Source organism: Clarias gariepinus, chromosome 7 (genome assembly GCF_024256425.1).
Source record: "Clarias gariepinus isolate MV-2021 ecotype Netherlands chromosome 7, CGAR_prim_01v2, whole genome shotgun sequence".
NCBI lineage: Eukaryota > Metazoa > Chordata > Actinopteri > Siluriformes > Clariidae > Clarias > Clarias gariepinus.
Window position 1 is genome coordinate 17,754,631 of NC_071106.1, and position 25,874 is coordinate 17,780,504.

At 36.9% G+C, this 25,874-nt stretch overlaps 1 protein-coding gene across 1 annotated transcript; it reads left to right on the plus strand.

The window, feature by feature from the left end:
* Positions 1–242: 242 nt before the first annotated feature.
* Positions 243–15,208, plus strand: trhr2 (thyrotropin releasing hormone receptor 2). Its single transcript, XM_053500192.1, has 4 exons — positions 243–367; positions 1,957–2,612; positions 2,904–3,321; positions 12,789–15,208. Exons 2-4 carry the CDS (start codon positions 2,221–2,223, stop codon positions 13,509–13,511), a joined length of 1,533 nt encoding a protein of 510 aa, XP_053356167.1. The 5' UTR covers positions 243–367; positions 1,957–2,220; the 3' UTR covers positions 13,512–15,208.
* Positions 15,209–25,874: the final 10,666 nt, after the last annotated feature.

The window sequence follows — 25,874 nt, forward strand, 5'->3', positions numbered from 1 at the left end:
AAGGAAGAAAGATATGATCTGTCTATAATTTATACTTTAAATGGTAATTTGACTTTCTAAAGCATTTTCTTTTCAAACTGCTGCCATTCATTTTTGCAGAAATTTGTATAGATATAGTTAAGGTCCACCACTAGGGGGTGCGATTGCAAAGACAGCGTCCGTTCATTCATTTTTATTGCTCAATAATAGTTAAAAGAGCGCATTTTGTCAGCGCCTGTGCTGTCTCCTAGATGATGTTTTCCCCTGACCTCGATAAATGCTGCAGATATTTCTTACATATCTAGGTTTTTTTTTTATAGCTGAACCAGCAGGGAGCTGTGTTTTGGATAGAGTGCATGGAATCTGAACAGGAAAAAAGAAAAGAATGGTAAGAGATGCATTATTTACTGAAGCATTTTGAAGTTAGTTGTCTATAATAAGTATGTAATGCAGGGATACCTTAAAAATTTTTTTTACTTATTTGATTTCATTTACATTTACTCTTGATTATCTGTAAATCTTAAAAGCTTCTGACACCAACTTGTTTTTTTTTGAGTGTGAAAGTTTCTTTATAATGTATATAGATTATTTCTGGAGATTTGCCTATCTAAAAGGAATATCTAGTTTAGCAGTTGCAATGTGTTGCTTAATTTAAATAACACATATTTAGTGTTTAGTTTCTGGACAAGAGGACATTAGCTAATGTAACCACAACCGTTTGGGCACCAGGCATTTACTACATGTTGCTACCATTTGATGATGAATGATAATGGTGTTATAACTATTTCCTTAAATGGGATGTGCCAGTATTGTCAGTCATCAGCAATTAAAATTAAAAAGCATTAGCAATTAAAACCTGCATTAATATCATGTATAGCCTAGTGAACACAGAAGTGACGGCACAAAAATCACAAAAAAAGGAGAAAGATAAAGATAATGAGATAGACGAAGAGACTTAGAGACAGAGTGTGTGTGAAAGAGATAGAGAGAGAGAGAGAGAGAGAGATCTCTTAAGGGCTAGACTCACTGAGGAGAGCTTAGCTGAGTGATTGACAGGTTAATTCATATCACAGTTTCTCATCAACATGCTCGTCCTCACCATCAGTTTCAATCTCTGATTCAAGCTTGTACTCATTGCACAGCGAGAAATTGCTCATCGCAGGACAGTTGCAGACTTAATGAGTGCATGTAATATCTGTTTGTCTAAAAATAATTACAAAATAAAAGTTAATGAAGCAACTTGAAGATAAAAAGTGTTTTTTTTGTTTTGTTTTGTTTTTCACATATCCCTCTTTAATATTGTATCGTTAATTAGGTGTGGATTAAGTAAAAGTAGTGAAATATGTCAAAAATAAAAAAGAGAAACCCTCCAGCCTTAGTCTTGCTGTTTTGTAACAGAACACAGGGCGGAAGGTTAATTTACACAAGATCCACAGGCGTTTGGGTTGAACTGCTTTTTTATTTTCCAATATTTTTTCTACAAAAGACACGATAAAACCAGGTGACAAGTCGCCAGTGCGAACTAACAAGTACAAATTTGTTTCGTTTTCTTTCTTTTTTTTTCTTAATATAAAATCAGAGTAAAATTCAGAATCATACTTTTCAGCCCTTTTGCTTCCCAGAGCTTTATTAGAGCATCCTGAATTGTGAAATACACACTGCAAACAACAGTTTGATGACATTTTTTTATCCTGCACTCCTAGACTGTGTAGTTTCTATAGGAATTGTCATATACAGAATTAAAAGTAGTTATTGATGGAGAGAGAGAGAGAGAGAGAGAGAGAGAGTCTTTTTAATCAGTGCTGTTTCAGAATGCTGCAAGTCAGAACCGTTGTTATATGCATAGAATTTATCTACTTGTGCCAGGGGGGATGGACATGCACAGTTATTGAGCAATTAATACAGGGCTGTGAAATCCTCTTAACAGTATTGAAGATTGGCATTTTGCCTATTGACTATTGAAATCTCTATTTTCAGGGGGATTGTTTGGATGGATGATTGCATTAAGCGGCAAAAAAGGCGTACAAGAAATTAAATGTGATGCTAATGGAAATATGGCTATTTAACCAAGACTAATGGAAGAACGCTTAACATACCAATCATTAACACAGGAACAAGCCTAGTTTTTAAGTCTCTTTCCCACTTTGCCCTATCTGTTTTTATTTCATATTTCAATTCACTTTAAATTTTTGCTTTAAAAAAAAATCATAGTACACACACTAACACAAGCACCAAGAAAACATGGCAGAAAACATAAGTTCCAAGATGGATAGTAGCTCCGTGTCCAACATCTCCCTAGTGGGCCAGGGAGACTCTGTGTCCAAATCAGTGGAGTATAAGACCGTCTCCATTTTCCTGGTGGTTCTGGTATGTGGTGTGGGAATCATCGGCAACATCATGGTGGTCCTGGTGGTCCTCACCACCCGACACATGCGAACACCCACCAATTGCTACCTGGTAAGCCTCGCTGTGGCTGATCTGACAGTGCTGGTGGCGGCTGGGCTTCCCAACATCTCCGAGAGCTTGATGGCCACCTGGGTGTATGGGCAAGCTGGCTGTTTGGGCATTACCTACCTTCAGTACCTGGGCATCAATGTGTCCTCCTGCTCCATCACAGCCTTCACAGTAGAGAGGTAGGGATGCAGTCAGTGCCAAGTAAAAGCACTGTCACCACTAAGATTTAATGCTTACGTTAACGTAAAATAAAATATGTTTTCCATTAAAGGTCTAAAGCTCTTTTGTCTTTGCAAATGTTATGTCATAGTTAATCAGCTCTTTATACAGTTCAGACAGGTCCTGAGTTATTACCTTTATTGAGTTTTAATATATTTTGTTTATTGATTTATCCAGACAAACAAACATGCTGTAATAAGTCAATTGTAAGCTAATTGTTTTTCTCATCTTGTTCTCTCTTGGTTCCTCAGATATATAGCCATCTGTCACCCAGTGAGGGCTCACACGGTGTGTACGGTCTCCAGGGCCAAGCGCATTATTGCAGGCGTGTGGGCCTTCACCTGCGTCTACTGCATGCTTTGGCTCTTCCTAGTGGACATCCAAGTGAACAGTGATGGACGTGTACAGTGTGGCTACCGCGTCTCTCGTGACCTCTACCTGCCCATCTACCTCATTGATTTCACCATTTTTTATGTCATTCCACTGCTGCTGGCTATCGTCCTGTATGGCCTCATTGCACGAATCCTATTCCTCAACCCCCTGTCCCACCCACCGGATTCAGGCACCATCGCGGCCCCCGCCCTCCGAAGAAGCTGCAAGGAACCTGCAGATGCAAGCAAAGGAGGTCGCCAAGGACGACCAAAAAGTGCACTCTCATCTCGGAAGCAGGTGTGTGTGTATATATTCCCTTTTATATCTAGATACTAATCCAGTTAACCTGTCACATTTGAGTTGAGTCTGTGTGTGTGTGTTTATTGAACCACAGATCTATTAATTCATAATGAAAACAGAACACAATCCTGAAATCCAAGTGCAGGAAGCCAAATTCAAAACCCAAAAACCAAGTCTTAATTCACAACAGCAAACCAGAAAAAAAAACACTGAGTAGTAAACCTCAGTGAATCACGAATGCTTCTCACTGGTTCATGATTTCCTGATTCAGACTAATGCACACAATAACCGATCCATGACAGCCATGCATTTGTGTTCTCATGGTTTTGGATTTGGCAGTGTTCATGTATTTCTAAGCTGTTGTTTTTTTGCTAATTTGTTTTGCACTTCAGTGCTAACCGCATGGTAAAATGCTATGTGTTGTACTGGGAAATCACAAATACATAATTGCCTAATCACAACAGTTAAAGCTGGTTTACAAGATTTGTAAGATTCTAATGTTTCCCTATAAATAGGTATAAAAAGTAAACGATACATAAATTCTTTATTATTCACAATTTTTGCTATAATTATTTATGCATAATTTATATTTATTTATAGTTTACCTAATTAAATATTAGTCTTATCATATATCATTACTATACTCATAGGATCTTTGAGTAAATATGGTTGTTTTTTAACCTCTTTTTAGTGTTACTGCTTAATTCAATAACTTTTTTATACTTGATATATACTGTATATATCTATCATATATTCATATTATAGTATAAAAGTGACATAACAAGCGAAAATTTCAACATGAATCATGGTTATGTTTATGATAATCATCAGGGAAAATTTCATACTATAGCATCAGCAGGCTTATTAATTTCATTAAGGCATGTCTTTGTCTTGTACTTGTCTTTACCCTGAGGGAACTCTAAAGGCCAAACACAGGACAACACTTGTATTGTCATTACCTGTAGCAGCCTGTCACATGCCCAGTGACAAAACATGGGGTTAGTTAAAATATCACCCTGTTGCAGGAGATGAAGGGGAATACCTGTGGTTATATTCCTTACAAATATCTGTATAATTCTTCTGAAAAGTTTTCATATAAGGCTCAAATTATCATTCTCATGACTACTCTACTTAAATGCAACACCTGTTGTACTGTAGGAGGAGTTGGCCAGAGCACACTACGAGGATACCAAGATCCAGGCCTCATTAGTTTTAAAATTATTATGTATTTTTTTTAAACCCCCCCGTGTTTACCTGGACCAGTTTTTAAATTCAATATCGAAACAGCAAAATCCTGATAATGTAATGAGAGAATGTAGACTGCATTTCTGGAAACAACCTGCATTCCAAGACCCAATCAGCAGTAATGATTGGTTCTCAACTGACCTCAGGGTAGCACTTTAGATTTGCCATAAATTTAATACTCCATTATGTTTAGAGAAGGTGCATGACAGAAAAAGGAGGATGAGTGCAAATGCAAAGCAAAAGAGAAAGAGAGAGAGAGAGAGAGACTAAGACTGGTAGAATGCAAACCAAAATGCATTGAGTAGTATGGAAGAATAGAAGTATAACATAACAGAGATTAAAAATTGAGAACACATTTTTCATTGTTGTACAGTATAATAATCATGAACTAGATCAGATTTCTGCAATACAGACCTCACTTTTTTATCCTAGTTTGAACCCTGGTGATTACTTTGGGTTCCAGTTCTACCCTGTTACAAGCATCTCATAAAAACAGCATCCTGTCTCAGATCCACTCGAATATAAATAGTGTAACTACAAATTTTAAACTACAAATTACAGACAGAAGGATTTATCAAAATAAATGTGCATATATTTAATCATACTTACACAGTTATGCAAAGTAAAGATAAAGTAAAGTACAAAGGCTTGAGTATAATTTGTTCAGTCAGGAACATTTTATGTAGTGTTTTGTTAAATCATCAAATTCAAATTTTATTTGTCACATACACAGTCATACACAGTACGAAATGTAGTGAAATGCTTACACGACCGCCAGTGACCTTAAAAAGAGAATTAAAGCTTATAATAAGTAATAAATATGAATAAAAGAAAAACTGTAAATAAAAAATAAAAATAAAATTGAACTAGGAAAAAATAGAACTAAAAATAGAAATATGCTGTACGCAAATAAAAATATACTGTACAAATAGAAATATACTGTACAAGAACATTTAAGAAATTGTGAAATTGTTATATTTTTGGGAGAAAGATGGTGTGCAAATATGCATAGAAAAAAAGTGTCTTTGTGCAATGATTATTAAAGTGTCTTTGTGCAATGGTCCAGAATGTAAACGTAAACATGTAGTGTAGATGTGCGTGGAGTTGTCCATAGTGTCCATGGATGTATAAAGATTGATTGATTGATTGTGAAAAGATTGTGTTAGTTTTGCATAGTGGTGTGGTTGAGAGACCTTATCGCCTGCGGGAAGAAGCTCCTCCTCAGTCTCTCTGTGTTGCCCTTCAGGGAGCGGAATCGCTTTCCAGACCGCAACAGAGTAAACAGTCCATTGTTGGGATAGCTGAGGTCCTTCACGATCTTCCTGGCCTTGGTCCAGCACCGCTTGGTGTAGATTGAGTGCAGGTCAGGGAGCTCGGTGCGGATGATGCGCTCAGCTGATCGCACCACCCTCTGTAGAGTTCGTCTGTCCTGCATGGTGCTGTTCCCGAACCAGGTCGTGATATTTCCCGTCAGGATGCTCTCTATGGTGCAGGAGTAGAAATTCCTGAGCACCTTGGAGGGGAGTCTAAAGTCTCTCAATCGTCTGAGGTGGTACAGACGCTGCCGGGCCTTTTTTACCACGGTGTTGATGTGACAGGACCATGTCAGGTCCTGCGTGATGTGAACACCGAGGTATCTGAAGCTGTCCACTCTCTTCACTGGGCTCCTGTTGATGATGGGGGTCTGGTAGTTCCTCACCTGCTTTGTACTGAAGTCCACTATCAGCTCCTTTGTCCTGCTGACGTTCAGGTGGAGATTGTTTCTCTGGCACCAGTTCTCCAGATTTCCAACCTCCTCCAGGTAGGCCGTCTCATGGAAATGGAAATGAAAATGCTTGAAACGTTGAGTTACCTAAGAAAGAATGAAAGTAATTACTGTTAATTACAAACAAGCTGGTGCTTATGCTTAAACCATATAAAAGCTACCACAGTGTTAATAAATACAGCATCATGTATGTCACCTTGCTGGTGATGGAGTTGGGATCTGCTAAAGACGGACACAAAAATTAATACGTGAGCATGGCCAAGTCATTTTGAACCTTATGGATTTCGGCTACAAGCATGTTTCTTCATAATAGGGATATAAAAGCTATTTCCCTTTGTAAGGTCACACCCACAGTCTTGGGTGCAATGATGTCCCTTGGCCCAAGAATTATTTAGTTTCCCAGAATTCCCATGCAAGGTGAGTTCAAGCTGTTCTCTCTTCCTCCAACGGGACTTTGTTTAGTTTGTTAGATTTGCTTGGCTTTTTCATTTATTTTCCTTCAACTTAATCACTATACAAGGCATGACATTTTTTTAAGAATTTTTTTTGAGAAAAAAAGGGGAACACTTGTAATGAACGTCTACAGACAGATGTTTATGATGCCATACATGATTGTACTTTATATACAAAGTTTGAAACGAGAGCCATTATCATCTAACAGGCATCTACCATTACAGGCAAGCTTCTATAGTTTTATTCAAGTTTCAATAAAAAGCAGGACTGCAATATTGAATGCTGTTTGTGGTATTCATGATGCATAGCCAGAAAATCAAAGCCACGAGTAGCGCACTTTCTAGAAGGTTGAATCATTCAGATGATTCACAAATAGCTCAGACAAAACATTTCATTTAAGTTGTTCTACAAAATATGTGAATCATTGAAACATTTACTGATTATACTTCAACACTTGCCATTTGACTTCAATTATAAGTAAATTCCAAGTAAACACATTATCTGTAGAACTCTAAGTTCATGGAAACAAGTGGCAATTAATGTCTATAGTAATTGTGCAGAGATTGTAAGCTAGAAATCAGTGAAGTGTTTAATTTACCATGCTTATTCCTACCATACTAACAACAAAAAAAAGAAAAAAGATACTGTACTGTATGTTGCGTTCATTTTTCTCTGTTGTCAATGTTATATACAGCCTGTCCAACAAAGTCCGCACTGTTTTTTGTCTGCATCAAGCAAAGAAAACAACTAAATTTTTTTTTTCTTCTCTTCTTATATTTTTATATTTATATGTTTATGTAAAGTTGGGGAACACGGGTCTAAGAATTTCATCACGTTAATGATGCTTCATTGTTATCTGTATATGACAATAAAACTTGAAACTTGAATTAAGAACCCTTCGACACATTATTAAAACCTGGGAGGATAGTGATGAACCGTCACATTTGTGCCAAAGGTGGTCGAATGAACTCAGTGTACCGTTTATTTGTCTTTGCCGTGTATTTTCTTAGCTTTGCAGCAAATTCCTCCAGCAAGACCAACTCTTGCTTGAGATACACAAGCACACACCGTACATACATGTTGAGTTAAGGGTAAACAAGGAATATAGGAATTCCTAAAGGGAATATTTTGGTCCTTTAAGTTTTACAAATTCAAGTTACAAAAGATGAAACATAAGTTAGTATTGTGTGATTGTGATGACACGATTTGCCTCTTTAGGTCAAAACCTAATACACACACAAACACACGTGCACTGGAGTTACATCCTTAAGTCTTTAATGCCACTACAGTTCCAGAGGTGAATTCCAGATCAGCTGTCAGCCTTTTTAAAATGAAGAGTTACTGGAGCTCCCACTGATCTCGTGTGGGTGGGTGACCCCATATGACGGTTTTGCGGTTACTTGGGTGTGTAAGCCTGTGTGTGCGCTCACTTGCTGGTATGTGGCATAGATCATAGATTAAAGAGGGCTCCACTTGAGAAGAAGATTTGCATAATATGATTTGTGGTGCTCAGTGAAGTACGCGTAATGCTGCTGCTGATTCCGCTCCCACAGATCAGGAATACGTTCTTAGACTCCTTGTTTTCTTTGTTCTCCCGGCACTTTTAGTACACAATTATCTCAACATTTCACAAAGTTCACTAAGCTTCAGGATGCTGACAGAGTTCCAGTGGATGGGCATAATCACTAGATTTAGGGGAATTTATCTGTGCTGTGAATCAGAAAATACTATTGTTAAGGCAGCAGCTCCCCCTTATTTAACTTAATTGTAAGCAGCAGGCTGCTTTTTATTTTTGCCGTGTTAAGACCTTGATTCAGGCTGATGAGGAATCACAGTAACTAGAGGTATTTGTAAATGTCACTGCTAGTCATACTCATTATCTGGCACTGTGATAATTAATGGAGCTCCTCCCAATCTCATGCTGCTTCAATTAAAATGTGCTGAGAATTTGTCACGACTGTCGAAGGTCTCACTCACCAGTTGTCAGTCTATCTGTGGTGTAGGATGACAAATAGCAATTAGCTTCGCAAGATCCATTTTATTCACATGCCATTCGAGAGATTTGTAGTGTTTGTTTGACATTTTCTATACTCCTGCGTATTTTTTATTTTTTTTTACTTAATTTAATGAGGTTAGACCTAAAAAAAACAGGGGAGGGGGACTGAGATTTAACAGGAAAAGCAATTCAGTTGGAAGTGTGTGTTATTTAGAAAACGAAGGGAAGAGGAAGGCAGAAGATGGTGTCATTTTTTGTTGAAAATGGTGCACTAAAAAGAGAGAACTGTGGATTTTGATGGTGATTCTATTACAGCTGTCTCCCTGAGGTTATACGGTGCCCGTCTACTCGCTGTCACCATGGCCACAAAGCCATAAGCTGTATGACAATGTGCTACTCTCTCTCTCTCTCTCTCTCACCCTCACTCCTTCACTCACTCTACCACACTCTCTTTCTTGCCCACCACTCACTCACTCACTCACTCACTCACTCACTCACATGTCTCCCTTTCTTCCTCCCTCAGCCATAAAGTCTTTCACCTTCAAACCGATGCAACAGATTTCTTTACAGTATGCAACAGTTTGATAGCAAACTGAGATAACTCCATTTTTGCTTTTTTTGAGAAAAACTAATTCTAAGGAAGCAAGTATTAAATAAGTTGTGCATATTTTTGTTGAGTCATAAGAGCACAAATGCCAAAATATTTAGCAAAATGGTTTCGAAGAAATTTGAAATCATTTTTCAAAGCACTTTAACTCCATCTGCCATCATTTTGGCACGAAGGATAAATAAGCCTGCAGTTGTGTTTGTGGTAATGTAAGTATCCAATTTAGTATTTTTAAGGTTTTTAATAATACTCAATTTATACTCAATTTAAGGTTTAGTTATATATATATTATAGAGTCTAGGCTGGACGCTGGTGTAATGGGTGTAATGGTTAGCACTGTAAACCTTGCAACTCCAGGGTTGAGGGCTGGTTTTCCTGCCTCATGTGTACGTGTGCATGTGTGTGTGTGTGTGTGTGTGTAGAGTTTGCATCTTTTGCCTGTACTTGGTGGGTTTTGTCCGGGTACACTGGTTTCTTCCCACAGTCCAAAGACATGCAAATTAGGCTCATTGACATTCCAATATTGCATAGTGTGTGTGTGTTATTTAGAAGAAAAAAAAAAGAAGAAAAGGCAGTAGATGGTTTTGTTCTTTTGTTAAAAATGGTTCACTAAAAGAGAGAAGCGTGGATTTTGATGGTGATTCTATTACAGCCTGTCCAGACCCTTTGGGGATAGCCTGCAGGCCCCCATAAATCTCTGCACAGGGATAAACGGTATAGATGATGAATGAATGAATGAATAAAGTATGTAGCAAACTCATGCTTTAATTGTAAATTTGTCAAACAGAAAGCAGTGGCAGCAAATTATCACTCACTCACTCACTATATCCTTTATACAGGATCACATGGGGCATGGAGCCTATTCCAGGATACTTAGGGCCAGAGGTGGGGTACACCATGGAGTGTGCTCATTCATACATCATGGGCAATTAGCCTAATCTGCATGTTTTTGGACTGTGGGAGGAAATCGAATTACCCAGAGGAAACCCACCAAGCATGGGGGGGAACATGCAAACTCTATGCACACAGACCTGAGGAACCCAGATCCTGGAGGTGCAAGGCGACTAAGCACAGCCACTGTGCCAACTGGCAATAAATGAGATCAGGAAAAAAAATGTGATCGTTGAATATCATGAGAAACATTATAATCAATACAAAAACTTCAGTTTATAGCATAAACATCCTCAATCCTCTAAGAGTTTCTAATTTCCCTTTGAGTGCAGCACCTTGCCACTGTACAGATATGGGCTGTTTAACATCTGTTCATGCATTGTCTGACTGAACATATGCCTGTGGTCCCATAGGGTTATATCATTGTTCAGAAATCCCAATTTAGAGCAAGAGCAGAATAGAGTAACATTAAACATAACGCTTGATCTCTGCTTATTTTTAAATGTAAACATATTATCATAAGTGTACTATGGCTCTCAAATGCACCAAACCAAGACTAGGGACAGGAGGAAGAAGGGAAAAAGAAACATATTACACATTTTCTCTATCTCTTTCTCTTTTAACATAAAAATAGGTGACAGGGATGAAAATAACATGGTTTAACTTTAGTCAACAATTAACAAATGCACGGAATGTCATTAACTTATGGTGTTATCCATACTAATGGCACATGGCCAATAAGGACATTTTATTGATTTCATTAAAACCTTTTATATTATTAATCATTGATTTTCATTTAATTATTTTCATTATTTTCAGGGAATTCAGATTCCAAACATTACATAAGGATGATGTCTTTATGTATCAACACTACTTAATGTTGTGGGGTCTGTGTGCTTGGAGTTTGCATGTTCTCCCCATGCTTGATGGGTTTCCTCTGGGTTATCCAGTTTCCTCTCTCAGTTCAAGGACATGCAGATTAGGCTCACTGGCATTCCCAAATTGCTCATAGCCTGTGAATGTGTGTATGAATGTTGACCAGAGGTTCTACCACTAAAATAGGAATAAATACAATGGCCACTACTGGCCTCCACGGTCCTTAGTTGGACTACAGAGGTTCCTGGATGGATGGATGGATGGATGGAAAATGTACATTTAAAAAAAACAGGCACATATGCTTTTGTGAAGGATGCTTTACCTATTTGTATTGGAAACATGCACATGTAATATGAACTTTCAATCCTTTCATTAGAACTAGCCAGGTTAGACCTGGATCAGAGAACTCTATTCATTGAACAGTGTAATAATTATTCTTGCTGTAGCTGTCACAGTGTAACACTGTTAAACGGAAGATCTTTAAGTTAATGTTCCACCATGTACCAGTCTCAGGAGACATTCTTTAGACAATCATATGAAATGCGTACCCTGTTAATCCCCCCCCCCCCCCCCCAATTTAATTCAGAATTAAGCTAATAAGCTAAATTCGCACTTTAATAGGAACACCTGAGGCTTTCTGAGAAGCTTTTGACCTGTATCCGGGTGATATTGCACTGCACTACTACTGCCACATAATTGGCTGATTAGATAATTGTGCGAATGAGCAGGTGTACAGCTCTTCCTACTGAAGTGGTTTTACAATATTGCAGTCTGATATGTTCATGGGTAGTTTAAATGCTTCCACTTAGTAAAATCCTTTTAAATATTTAGCAATAAGGTACAGTATAATGACATAGAGAGGAGCTATAAATGTGAATGGTCTCTAAAATTGCTGTCATCTGTAAACATAGCACGATCTGAGCCATGTGATTATCTGCCACTGTTTGCACTGTTTTTAGCTGTTGACTTTCATGTCTGCTCTCAGGTACAACTACTAAAAGGTATTCTGTCCATTGCTTTTTTTTTCCAGTCTGATAGATTGCACAGAGAGTGGCCAGTGTTTCCATAAAATAGATCTAAAAGCATCAGTAAACAAACTGACACAATAAAAAGCTTAGCTACTTAGTTGTGCTCAGTGGTCCAGACACACTTGTCCACGAGAACTACTTCAATCTCTGGGAGCGAAAAAACACAAACAAATTACAAAAAAAGAAGTCCAGGAATAAGATACGGCTTATGCAGAAAGAAAAGAATTAGACGTATATTATCCTCCCTGGCAACCCATATTTAAACTTTTGCGCTAAGAAATTTTAAAAAGCTTACATCTTTAAAATTGCCACTTTGAAAATCCACCAAGGTCCTCACAGTGGGTATAATGAAAAAGAAAAGGGCACTTTGTACTTATTCTTTGTATTCTAACGCTGGGTGATGGAGTAATACTTAGCTAAAGCACTTAAAGTCTAAATGCGGGCCGTGATCGGCTGCGCAGACTGTGGTGAATAAAACTCAGTGGTGAGAAAAGCTGTATTACAAACCCCTTCTTATTAGTGCCCACTCTTTTCTGGGTCTTATATAGTCTAACATCTAACATCATTAACATACACATACTGTGTCATCTCAATTCTCCTCAGGTAACCAAGATGCTTGCTGTGGTGGTGGTCCTTTTCGCCCTGCTGTGGATGCCATACAGGACCCTGGTGTTAATCAACTCCTTTGTCAGCACACCATACCTGGATGCCTGGTTCTTGCTGTTCTGCAGGACGTGCATCTACGCCAACAGTGCTATCAATCCTGTAGTGTACAACCTAATGTCTCAGAAGTTCCGCTCTGCGTTTCGTGACCTGTACCGGTGCCAGCAGCCAGCCAGTCACCAGCGTAGTCTCTCCTCACTCCAGACCAGCTACACTGTTGCTAGAGACCCTCAAAACACTCATATCAGCAATGGTACCAAGGAAACTGTAAAGAGAATCAGCTGTGCCACTGCTAACCAGGAACCAATCATGGAAAGCCCCCTGGGTGCAAAGAAAGATGCTGCAGAGAATACTGGTATTGACAGCGTGAATAAGCTACAAGAAAAGGCAGATGAAACTGACGCGGTGAACGATCAGGAAAATGCTGCAGAAACTGAAATAAAGGGAATTAAGAACGAAGATAATGGCCCTGGCTTGGAGAAAAAGATTGATAGCCTACATACCGATATTAGAAAAGACATTGAAAATAATGTTAACAATGGCACCATTCCAGACATTATCCATTCTAACAAAGAGAAGGTTGTGCCAGCCTCTGATGAGATGGAGCCTGCACTTCCTCATGTTGAGCAAAATAATAAAGAACTGATCCATAGCACATTGTAATCCCCCTCTTATCTGCACTTTTAAAAAGATCTTCAAGAGAACTCGAGTATGTTTTGAAGTTGTATGGTTTATTGCACCGAATATCAAAAAAAATCTTGTGTATTTAAAAGGAGAATAAAAAAATTCTCAAGATCAATGTAGGCTTCAAAAGAGTATATCTTTGCACCTGCTGATGAGACAGTTTCTAATGAATTGCAAATACTGTGACACTTTCTCTGCGTCAATCTAATTGGTTGGTGGAATCACCAGCATCAGTTTGCCCTTTTTTATTGGCTTTAAAGATTTCGATGTGTTCTCTTCATCCATGTTAAATTAAAACAACCTGCCTGCACTTTCCGTAAGGAGAGAAAAAAGTAATGACTTCAGCTAAGTGAGTAAATAACCAATCTCTAAAAGAACAGAGAGGGTCGCACGGCAACTGCTACAAGCCGCTTTTATCTGATAACATGGCCCAGAGCATCAGGTCAGCACTAAAACACATCCCTGTTATCCGTTCAGCCAAAAGGAGGTATTTAGAGGCTGGCATTATACCAGAGAAAGAGCAGAGAGCATGGCCAGTGAACTGACTTGTAATGCATCAACATTTGTTCTGCATAAAAGCTTGGGCTTTAGGAAGACTCATGGTTTACAACAGCCATCATGCCCAGAAGCACGATTGAGTCGTTTGGGTGGCTTTTCAGGAATGGATGCAGATTAGACCAGACAGAGCGAGAGTAAGACATCAATTTACAGACTCATCTATTTATCTATTTATTTATATCACGTACGTAGATAGGACATTTTAGGATAACTGATGCTTTTTGCTGAAACAAAAGAAAAGATATATCCTTTGTGTGTCTGTTAACAAAATGATTCTCACACTGATGTGTACTGATACTGAGAAGACCTTAAAGCACTTTTATGTGTCCCTAGTGACAAAATATTTATGTAAATTTTTCACCAGTCATAAATTTGATTTTCAGTCATAAATGGTATTTTTATGATGCTGTAACGACTTAAACACCATCCTGCTTAATGTGTGCTTTACGTTGCTCTTTTACAAAAGCAATCTATTCCATGTTGTAATTGCTTTATTGTGAAGCCTGTGGTTTATGCCTTTCTTGTGCGGTTTCCTTAAAAGGAGAGATTATGATAAGATCTTGAAATTGTTTGTGGCTGCTTTTGTGGATTATTAAAATAATTTTAGCCCTGCCACACTCTGAGCTTTGCCTGGAAGTCAGAATTCTTATCATTTCATTTATCTCATCAGGCATCTTGTTAGGAAAAAAACCCCACCACCATTCTGCTCACTGCCTCTGTAGTGCTTGAGCTATTATTTCTCTACTGTCACATTTCATTTGATAAGCAGTGAATGAAGCCAGCACCAGTGTAAAGAGCTCATTTCAGAGTGCTAAAGTGGAAAGTGTGTTATGCTGATGTCTTCGCCACACACTGCCGTTTTTCTGATTTTAATTGCATTGGTGACAGGGATGGAAAAACAAATTGTTTTCTTTAAAGGCTGGAGAAATGCATGGCTTTGCTGAGGAACTGTGTTAGCTAAAGTGAATTTGTTGTCACCGCAGAAAATCCCATGAGGGAAGATATTACGCCGTTGGTGTGCTGCTTGTAATAGCTTTTTTTAATCCACTTAATATTTGCTCAGTTCTTAATGTTAACCTTCTGGAATCAGAGCTTGATGTATGCGTAACTTCTGTATTTGTTTTCTTTTTATGCAGACATTATTATTATTATTATTATTATTATTATTATTATTATTAATATTATTATTATTATAAGTGTTTATACCTGCTTCTTTTTGCTGTCCTTCACTATATGAAGAATAAAGCTGAATAAATGAGTTCATTTATTTTTTATTCCAAATAAATATAGAGATGTGTAAAAATCAGTCTGCATTTACTAGACACTTATAGTGATTTTTTGTTTTGAGGGTTTACTGAATTATTATTATTATATGAGGAAGGTTACAGGTTCACTTTATTCTGAACACAAACACTGCCTGGCCAAAATAATATATTTTTTAAAAAAGTCAGCATTTTAGAAGAGCTGCATCAAGCAAAGAAAAGAACTAAGAAGATTTGAAATTACTTGAACTGTGTTAAGAACTCTTCAGCACATAATTAAAACCTGGAAGGATAATGCTGAACCGTTAACTTTGAGAAAGCATAAATTCAGAACACCTACACTTGGTGAAGCTGCATGGTAAAAAAAATCCCAACAGTAAAAAACATAGGTATTTTTAATAGTGAAAGTAAAAACATATCCATCTGCACAATGTGATGAAAACTAACCAAGTGTGAGAACTTAAGAAAACATCTTGATAGTGAGGCTAATCAGAAAAAAGCTTCAATTTGCTGGGGAGCATAATGATTGACGTTTGGAGGAATGGAAAAAATTCATTGTTCTGAGGAGTTCAGATTGACCCTTTTCCACAGCAATGGGTGCATCAGGGTGACGTAAAAGAACAGTGAAAAAGCACCCATTTTTAAAATATAATGCGGCACATTCATGTGTGTAAAGAGCTACCTGTATATGTATATTTGTGAAGAGACCTTTTGAATCTCTTTTAAATTTTATGAAACTCTTTTTAAAAAAGTGCATGACGTGATGCACACATCATGCATAGGCATATTCCAGGACAAATTGTGAAAGAGTGGATCTGGGAGCACGAGGAATCATTTGCACACATGATCTGGAAATGACGCTGTGTGCTTTGTAATTAAATGTTAGAGCGTGAAACTGTGTTTTCTTTTTCTTTGGGCCAGTTATATATTCATACAGAACGCATCAACACAATCTAACATAAATTAAAAAAATGAAGGTCAATTAATTTTAACATTTACTTATTTTTCTTTTGTATGAATATATGAATATAAGCAATATTACATGAGAGTGAGCTAGATATTAGCACAGCTGTGATGGCATCTACTGCATGACTTGAATGTGATACTGCTTTTATATAACAGTTCCACAAACACCATTTTTATCAACAAATTATGATTTGTTTTATAACTTAAGAATTAATTTTTATTGAATTTATTTATTCAATTTAATAAATTATTAACAGTTAGCACCTGGCAGTTGGTGTAATTTACAAAAGTTATAGAATACTGTATAGTTTTAAATTCTTTCTATGTAGCCGAATAAATCATGAAAGCTGCTTCTATCTATCATTGCCACTCATGGAATGGCTCTCATTCAATTATTACTACTCAGTCAGAAGTAACTGTTGTATAAATAGATTCATATATAGTACATCTTGGTTGAGTGGGTTAATCTTCCATGGCTGTATTCAGACTCGAGTTATGTGCAAATAATGAGGAGGTAGTCCTGTAATTTTGCACATCACTATTCAGAGCTCAGTACTACGGACTTAAGCTGAGTGCAGTAATATATATATTCACAAAATATTAGACTCTTATTAGATGTCTATTTGAATGTTTGCCCCTTATCCGTATGCTGTAGTAGTCTTTCTTTTTTCTTTATTAACTTTTCCTTTGCTTTTATGTTAAATTTTGAAGAAAAAAAAACAATCACAATTTCCTTCTTTAGTCTGCATATTCACAGAAATGTCCCCATGTAAAAACTTTCCATCGACTGATTATGAATGATTATACAAATGCTGAAATTAAAGGGAAAAAAAATATTGAACCATTTTGACTCTGCATTAATCTATACAGAGCCTGCATTTTCTATAATAACCATTACACTTTTTTGTGCACATTTTAAGCAATATTTATTTTTTATTAAAAGCCTCCGTTTACTAAGGCTTATGCTGAAAATTTGCTAGGATTTTCATTTCTCCCAATAAGCAGTCTGTTCATAGTGATGGCAAAAATGCCTTCATCTGTGATTGACCATTAATACTCATGTGCCACCTTGATCTCCAATCTACCTTTTGTGTGGTTCAAATTCTTTCTTCTCATGTTTATGTACAGAACTTTCAATCAAGAAATGCTAGTCTTTACTTGTTGCAGACATGACTAGCAGAGACCCAATATAAATCCAGAAGTTTAAAACACTGAAGACTACAAGGAGATGATGCAGAATAAAGCTCATATAGCAGCAACACACACACACACACACACACACACACACACACACATATATATATATATATATACTACCATTCAAAAAGTTTGGGGTCACTTTCTAACTCCATTATGGTTCCTGATTTTCATTTCTTTCTACAATGTAAAGGAATGCTGAAGGCGTCCAATAATGCATTAATCTCCTTTGAACAGTTAATGGTGAGATGTGTCTGCTACTAATGCTCTTATGAGGTGCTGTTAATTGGTCATTTTTAAGGCTGATAACTCTAAATGAACTTCTGGTCTGGGGCAGAGGTAGGTTTTGGTCTCGCCCTCCTGGGATGGCCTCATGAGAGCCAGTTTCATTATGGTGCTTGATGGATTTTACAAATGCACTTGACAATACTGTTCTTGCAAGAACTATTACAGAAAGGCTGACCTCTGTGTCTTAAAATAACAACTAACTGTTGTTTTTGTTGTTGTTACGTAATTACCTAATTCCATATGTGTTATTTGATAGTTTTGAAATCTCCAGTATTGTTGTAGAATGTAGAAAATACATCACTAAACAAAAACAAAGAAATTTGCGAATAATCCCAAACTTTTGAACGGTAGTGTATATATATATCCTTGTATGATTCTCATATGAGGACAGTTTTTGTGACATTTCTTTCTGTTTGAAGACATTTCTTGATTTTCACAGTTATCAAGTGTACTGCAGATGAAACTGCACAGTAGAAAACACACAGATACCACACTATTACTCTTTCATCCACATGTTTATCTACATCATTCAGTTAATCTTGACATTTCTCTTGTTGTGGTCTATATGGTTTATTGCTAAAAATTTTAGTGACTTTTCCTGTAATCTCTGTATCCATTAACGCCATCTGCACTGCAAAGGAAAACAATTCAATAAACCATTCACATACTGTCAGACTTGATAAATTCAAGCTAGTAGTTTATTACAATATCCACCTAGTATTTGAACTTTTAATATTTAAATCCAGAAATCCCTATGCAGTGAGATGAAACTGCAAACCAGCAGTGACTTTCCCCGTTGATCTTGTTATCAACACTGTTATTTGTTGTTATATGTAACAGAATGTAAAAATAGCAATATAATATGAATAAATGCAGCTGGCATGAATGTATATATTGATGTGCAGCCTGGTAGCTGGTTGCTAAGGCTACACTCTGTTTCGCTTCCCTTTTGCACGATTATAACGGAGGGTTGTAGGCATGGGAGATAAGGCACCCCTGAAAGGATTTCCAATCAGGTACCTTGGGACTAATCTCAAACTGATAAGCCATCACAAAACTGAGGTGGCATTCAATGAGATGAGGTTGATGGGCACGCCAGCTCTCTGCCACCACATGCCTCTGACCCAGTGAGCACTCCATATTAAAACCTTAATAACACATATCTGTTATGCTGGCTTTGATCTTAATCATTTTTGTCCATTTGTTCGCTTCTTTGTTCGTTCCATGCCTGAATCGCATAATTATGAGTCACTGCTGAAAGTCATATTCAGAAATAGAAAACGGCATTAAAAAAATCTTCTCTCTGATGAGGTTGGAAAGTTGTTTGGCCAAATGACGGAGATGAAGAGATAAAACTTTTCCCATTTCAGTTTTCTTTTCTCTGATGACATTAGTTCACCTGATCCTGCTGTTGTCAAATGGTTTGGAGTCAAACCTTTTATCATTGGCACTTAGAGGCCAGAAGAAGGCACAAAGACAGCCTCTTAGATCAAGATGAGGTTGTGATCCAGGAGAGATGCTGAATGTATTATTGCCTTTTTTAAACCTACAGATTTGACTTGATTCACCTAAAATATGGCCTGGGAGAGATTGAAACAAACAATCATCAATCGCTACATATTGAGCAGCATACTGTACATTTATACTTGAATTTATATGACTGATGGTATTGCATTCAGGCGATTCACAGAATGAATGCAATGGTGAATGCAGACAATCCTGACAATTCATTTGAATCAGAGCTTTCATTAAATATTTTTACAATGCAAAACCAGGATTTCACGGTGTTGTATTGTAGTTGCAATTTGTTAGGATGTAGCCCAGAACCTAATACTGTTGCAAGTTCTAGCTGATAAAGACGGCTTTTATAAGTGAAACACAGAGAATTGACAAATAATTATTAAACAGCTGAAAATGGTTCATAACATCTTTGAACAAATTGAATTCCTATTGAAGGCATCATTACCTTAAATACTTTTTGCACAGAACTGTCCATACAATAATTGTAAAGTATTTAATAATAATAATAAAAAAAAAGGTAATGAAAGGATGAATCACAGACAAAGCAGGTACAATTATATTGACAGATACTGCAAGCATATCTACAATAATGCTATTGTATTGTACCTGCTTTGTCTGTGATTCATCCTTTCATTACCTCCCCTCGCATATATACAGTACATCTTCAACCAGTGGCAGTGCCATCAAGCCTCAGTCATGTTGCTTCATACACTTCTTAATCAAACATGTTTTAAGCTTTTATATGAACAAAAAAGCTCAGATGTTGAAAAGAGGTTTCCATGGAAGCATTTTAATTAAGTGTACATACAGTACACTGTTTGTATATGCGGACCAGCTCTCTAAGCAGACTTTTCTTCAAATAGAACATCACTAGGTACAGTACAGTAATTCCATAGTTACTTCTTACATCTAAATAAACATATATGCAATGTTGTTTTCCCTTTATGGTGCACATGCTTAACTCTAATTACAGTCCCATGGATGAATATGCTGCAATATTCTGTAAGTTAAGGTGATGAGCCATCAGCATGGTTTGACTTGACCAGCTATCATTCATCACACAAACTTGAAGACTTTTATCTGTCATAACCACGGCTATTCTGGATGCCAAAACAAATAAATTATTTACTGTGTTCTCAATGCAGTGAAGATCCATCTACTCAGGGACTAATTAAATAAACACTTATCATGCAACTAAAAAAAGCATTTGTAAACGGATTATACTGTATACTTTTATTTTTATTTGTTTCACTGCACAGTCCTGCATGTGGCAGTGATTTCATTTGTTGATATCTTTATACTCAGAGCAATCTGCACCAGCATAAGGATATGCTATACAACAAACCAGTCACATATCACCCTGAATAATGTCTGCCAAATGCTATTATGTAGATAGAAATGTAATTGTTTTTCAGCGTCTAAGAAACAGAACTTGTTCTCACACCCTATCATCTACACTACACACATACAGTACACACTTATTTAAAACATTGACTAATGCTTATAGCCAGTACTCTTGCATTAAAAATAAACAAGCTCCAGGTCTGGATGTCATGGAAAAACCTTTTGGCACTGATTTAATGTTTAGCAAATAAAGCCATATATAAAAACTGGTTTATGTGACATACTGATCAAATACTAAGTCTTATTTTATTTTAATTTGTTTAATTTCCCATGTCACATCGATGCAGTTATTCATGCTAAAGGTTAAAGGAGCCCTGACCAAGTACTGATTGTATAAATGTACATACTTTTCAGAAGTTGAATATGTCTGTGTTGTAAATCTTTTTTTCACTGATTATAGGAAATTTTATTCTAATGTTTTTAGACACTGGGAAAAAAACATGGTTAGTGGTCAGGATCAAGGATTTGAGTCCCGCCTTTGTTTTTGTGTGCATATAGATGTTCTTCTCCCTATGTTTGCTGTGTTTCCGCCAAATACTCCAGTTTCCTTCTACAGTGCAAAGTAGGCTAATTGCCACTTCCAAATTCCCTGAGTGTGTGAATGTGTGCTCGCGTGCCCTTCAATAAGCAATTTCCCTCTGGGATTAATATAGTTCTTTGAATCTTGAATCTTAAATAGATTGGCACCCTCTCCAGCATGTACCCCACCTTATGCCCTGGGGTCCTGGGACAGGCTGAAGGCTTCCCACGACAAGTACAGGATAAGCGGTATAGAGAAGGAATAAGTGAGTGTATTGACAAGAACAAAAATCTTTACAAAATGTGTTAAATGTTTTTTAACCTAGAGGTGAATCAATTGTAATATCTCACCCAATGAAAAAAAAATATTTCACCTTGATTTTATAAATAGTTAGCTGTCAAATCTTGCTCAAAGAGAAAAAAATTGCCTTTGTTTAACATTTGTACACAATTTAAACTGTCCTATGCATTTCACCTTTGCACGTTATCTTGATCGCAGATCAATTAGATTGAGAAAGGGTGAGAGCACACTGAGGTTTACTGAGGTTGAATATAGATACATGGTCGGTGTGATTTCCACAACTCTTTCACACCTGCAGTACACCCTGGCTCTGAGAAATGTTTAACTTGCTTCATTTTGGATAGATCTGTTTGCCATCTCTTCAAATATTATAGATTACAGGAATCTCATTTGTTCAGTCATGTATGATTTCCAGTGCTTGAGTTTTCTGCTTCATTAAATTTTTTTGTTCTGTTTTTCATGAACAATGAGAAAGATATGAGAGTCTCTCTGTATTTTTATTCCATGTCAAATTACAAGAGAACTTTTTTACATCGAAAAACAAATGCTCATTAACAAGTGAGATGAACTCCTGGTTGGTTAACACTGATGTGTTCTGCTTACTTCCAACTCCTTTATTTAGTTGGAATAAACTAAGCAGAATGATTAGATGAAGCCACTAGAAGGGCGCATTTTTAAATAGAGTAATTAAAAATAAGTGGGAGATCACTGCTAACAATCATTGTTCAATAAAACAAAAGTTTTGATGTTAAGTTAAAATAAAAATGTCTTTAGGGATGTGAGAACCTTCATATGTCGTGCTCTTGCATACAAAAAGTGTAGCTTTGAAGGCAATAGAGAGTCCATAATCAAAGGTATTATGAGGCGCCGTATAGGGCTTAAATCAAACTTTACTCACGCAAACACATATGAAACACTTGCATACACATATATGAAACACTCACACATACATATATACTACTAACTGCTCAAACAACTACATATGAAACACTTGCATACACATATATGAAACACTCACACATACATATATACTACTAACTGCTCAAACAACTACATATGAAACACTTGCATACACATATATGAAACACTCACACATACATATATACTACTAACTGCTCAAACAACTACATATGAAACACTTGCATACACATATATGAAACACTCACACATACATATATACTACTAACTGCTCAAACAACTACATATGAAACACTTGCATACACATATATGAAACACTCACACATACATATATACTACTAACTGCTCAAACAACTACATATGAAACACTTGCATACACATATATGAAACACTCACACATACATATATACTACTAACTGCTCAAACAACTACATATGAAATGCGCGCGCACATACATACATACATACATACTTTCCGCGCACACACATACATACTTTCCGCGCACACACATACATACTTTCCGCGCACGCACATACATACATACTTTCCGCGCACACACATACAAACTCTTCTCGCACATTCACCTATGAGATTCTCAGTGTAACCGGAAGGCATTTCAGTGTAACCGGAAGGCATTTCAGTGTAAAAGGAAGGCATTTCAGTGTAACCGGAAGGCATTTCAGTGTAGACGGACTTGTCGCTTCATTTTCCCTGAATGGTAGTACTGGTTTGTATCATCACTGCTCAGTCACATGGCATATTCAGAACTATCCACATAATGTCTGAATATTTCAGCGGCAGAAAACGCAGGTGATGATTTGCAAAAAAAAAAAAATTAAAGCACGGAATCTGTGGCTAATATGTCGGATCCTACAACAGAAAGAAATACTGTTTTGTGAAATGTGTTTCCTCGCCTTCGCTTATATGAATAAACAACTCATCGGAATCCCACGGGACAAACATTGTTCCGACCCCCCATATCACCCACTTTTGTGGTGATAAATAAATCACTCGTTGTCTTCTAAACTGTCCATTAACGGTCTATTTAAGAAATGCTACTACTAATCAGGGAGAATGAAGTTCATATACATTGAAATGACTACACCCTACACCCTACTCCCTGCGCAGGAAATGTCTGAAAAGGGAACTTCACTCTACAAAATTCCACCATTTCAGAACACCATGCAACGTCACTTCCTCCTTGCGTTACCATGGTAACACAAGCACCTCGGATACCTGCTGCTGTGGAAATTTCACGCTACGGACATTAAATATAGATTATTTATTGAAACAAAAACTGATACCATAAAAAAATATAAAACGTATTATTTATTTATTTATTTTTACAGATTACTAGCCTATATAATACGAATGGTTTCTTTATTAAATCAAAATGTAAATTATTGTGTCCTATTTATATGATGTCCTCGCCTCGATAATAATTATAATAAAAATATAAATTCTTTTTCGAGTAAAATTTTTTCACACTCCAGCGATATGTAATGACTTATAGGAAATTATCCATTCCCTTTTTCGCTAAACTAAAGATCCGTTGTTCACTCGTTCCCTACACCGCTACAGTTGGCTTTGTGCGCGTGCACAGAAAGTATGTATGTGTGTGTGTGCGTGCGTGTGCGCGGAAAGTATGTATGTATGTATGTGCGCGGAAAGTATGTATGTATGTGCGTGAAAAGTATGTATGTGTGTGCGCGGAAAGTATGTATGTATGTGCGCGAAAAGTATGTATGTATGTGCGCGGAAAGTATGTATGTGTGTGCGCGGAAAGTATGTATGTATGTGCGCGCGCATTTCATATGTAGTTGTTTGAGCAGTTAGTAGTATATATGTATGTGTGAGTGTTTCATATATGTGTATGCAAGTGTTTCATATGTAGTTGTTTGAGCAGTTAGTAGTATATATGTATGTGTGAGTGTTTCATATATGTGTATGCAAGTGTTTCATATGTGTGTGCGTGAGTAAAGTTTGATTTAAGCCCTATACGGCGCCTCATATACACAACATTCATGTAACATGTAAATATGAAAGCAGCTTAAAGACCAAGTGGATGGGATCCACTGCCCAGGCAACCATCAATCATTTTGGTGCGCTAACTAATCTGCGCTTTTAGATTGGTTACCGCACCAAAGTGGTTGTTGGTCACCTGGGAAGCGGATCCCAATCACTTGGTTTTTAAGCTGCAGATTCTAATGGCTCCTTCATCAAGCATGTTCAACGGGCGTAAGGTGAGATTAGAAGTGATTTAGATAATTAGCTAGCTTGCTAAGCAAAAGAGTTGTGAACTTTGCCATGTCCTTTAACCTTATCGCCTTCTCGTGTACTGTACAATGGTATAAACTGGTTAGTTTAACTTTCAAAGTAATTAAAGGTGCTATCAATGCTAACAATGCTGCTCACTATTTTTTGGTTTAATTAATGTCAAATTTTGTTGCTATCAGCCGGTCTTTGTATCATGTCCCGGTATGTTAGGTTCAGCAACTTAATAATCTCTCAGTTATAATTTTTTATTTACCTTTGCAAAAAAAAAAAACAACCCCCCCCCCCCCCCCCACATAACTCTAGAATAACAGATATTTATATATTGGTTTTATTTCAAGATATATTTCAAACAGCTATAACACTGGCTATTAGAAGCTAAAACCTTTGATTTTTATTGACTGCAAAGTGCCGAGGTCTATTTTTAGCCTCCGAAAAGCCACAGCTTTCTTGGAATAAAACTACACACATGGCAAAGCTACTTGCATCGTTGTTAGGTGGTTTCTTCTTTACCCATGAAACTCAGCAATGCTGATAGATATTCAACATCCTGGCCATCAGGATTTTTACCTATTTCCACACAACATCATTTGTGTGAAAATGTGTAAAAACCTGCATGGAGTGTATTCTCCTCTCTGTCCAGCCATGTCGAAACCAACCAGGAAAATCATTAATATAACCTACTGGGATTTATAAAGCGTTTAAACACAGTGAATGAACCATACATTTATTTATTCATTATTACTAATAAAAAAATATTGTGGGAAAAATTATGAACATTATAGATTTCTGCAAAAAACTAATCTCTGTTACACTTGCATGTTCATGTGTAAGTGTAGCATCAACTTCAATGGTGTGTAAAATACTTTAAAATACTGCTTATAAAAATAAGGTTCTTTGTGGAGTACTTTAATTTTGTACATTTTAGGTACATTTTAAAGTTGTACTTTTACTTTAGTATTGAGTTTATGTACTTCTGCCACTTCTGATATATATAATTGCCTGCTAGTTTCTGGATTAATATCAAGGATTATTTCATGATGAAAAGTCCACCTGTTATGACCCAAAATGCTAGAAAAAGATTATTTTTGCTTTGGGTCCATTAGAGTGATAGAAAAGGGCAGTGTGTTATAT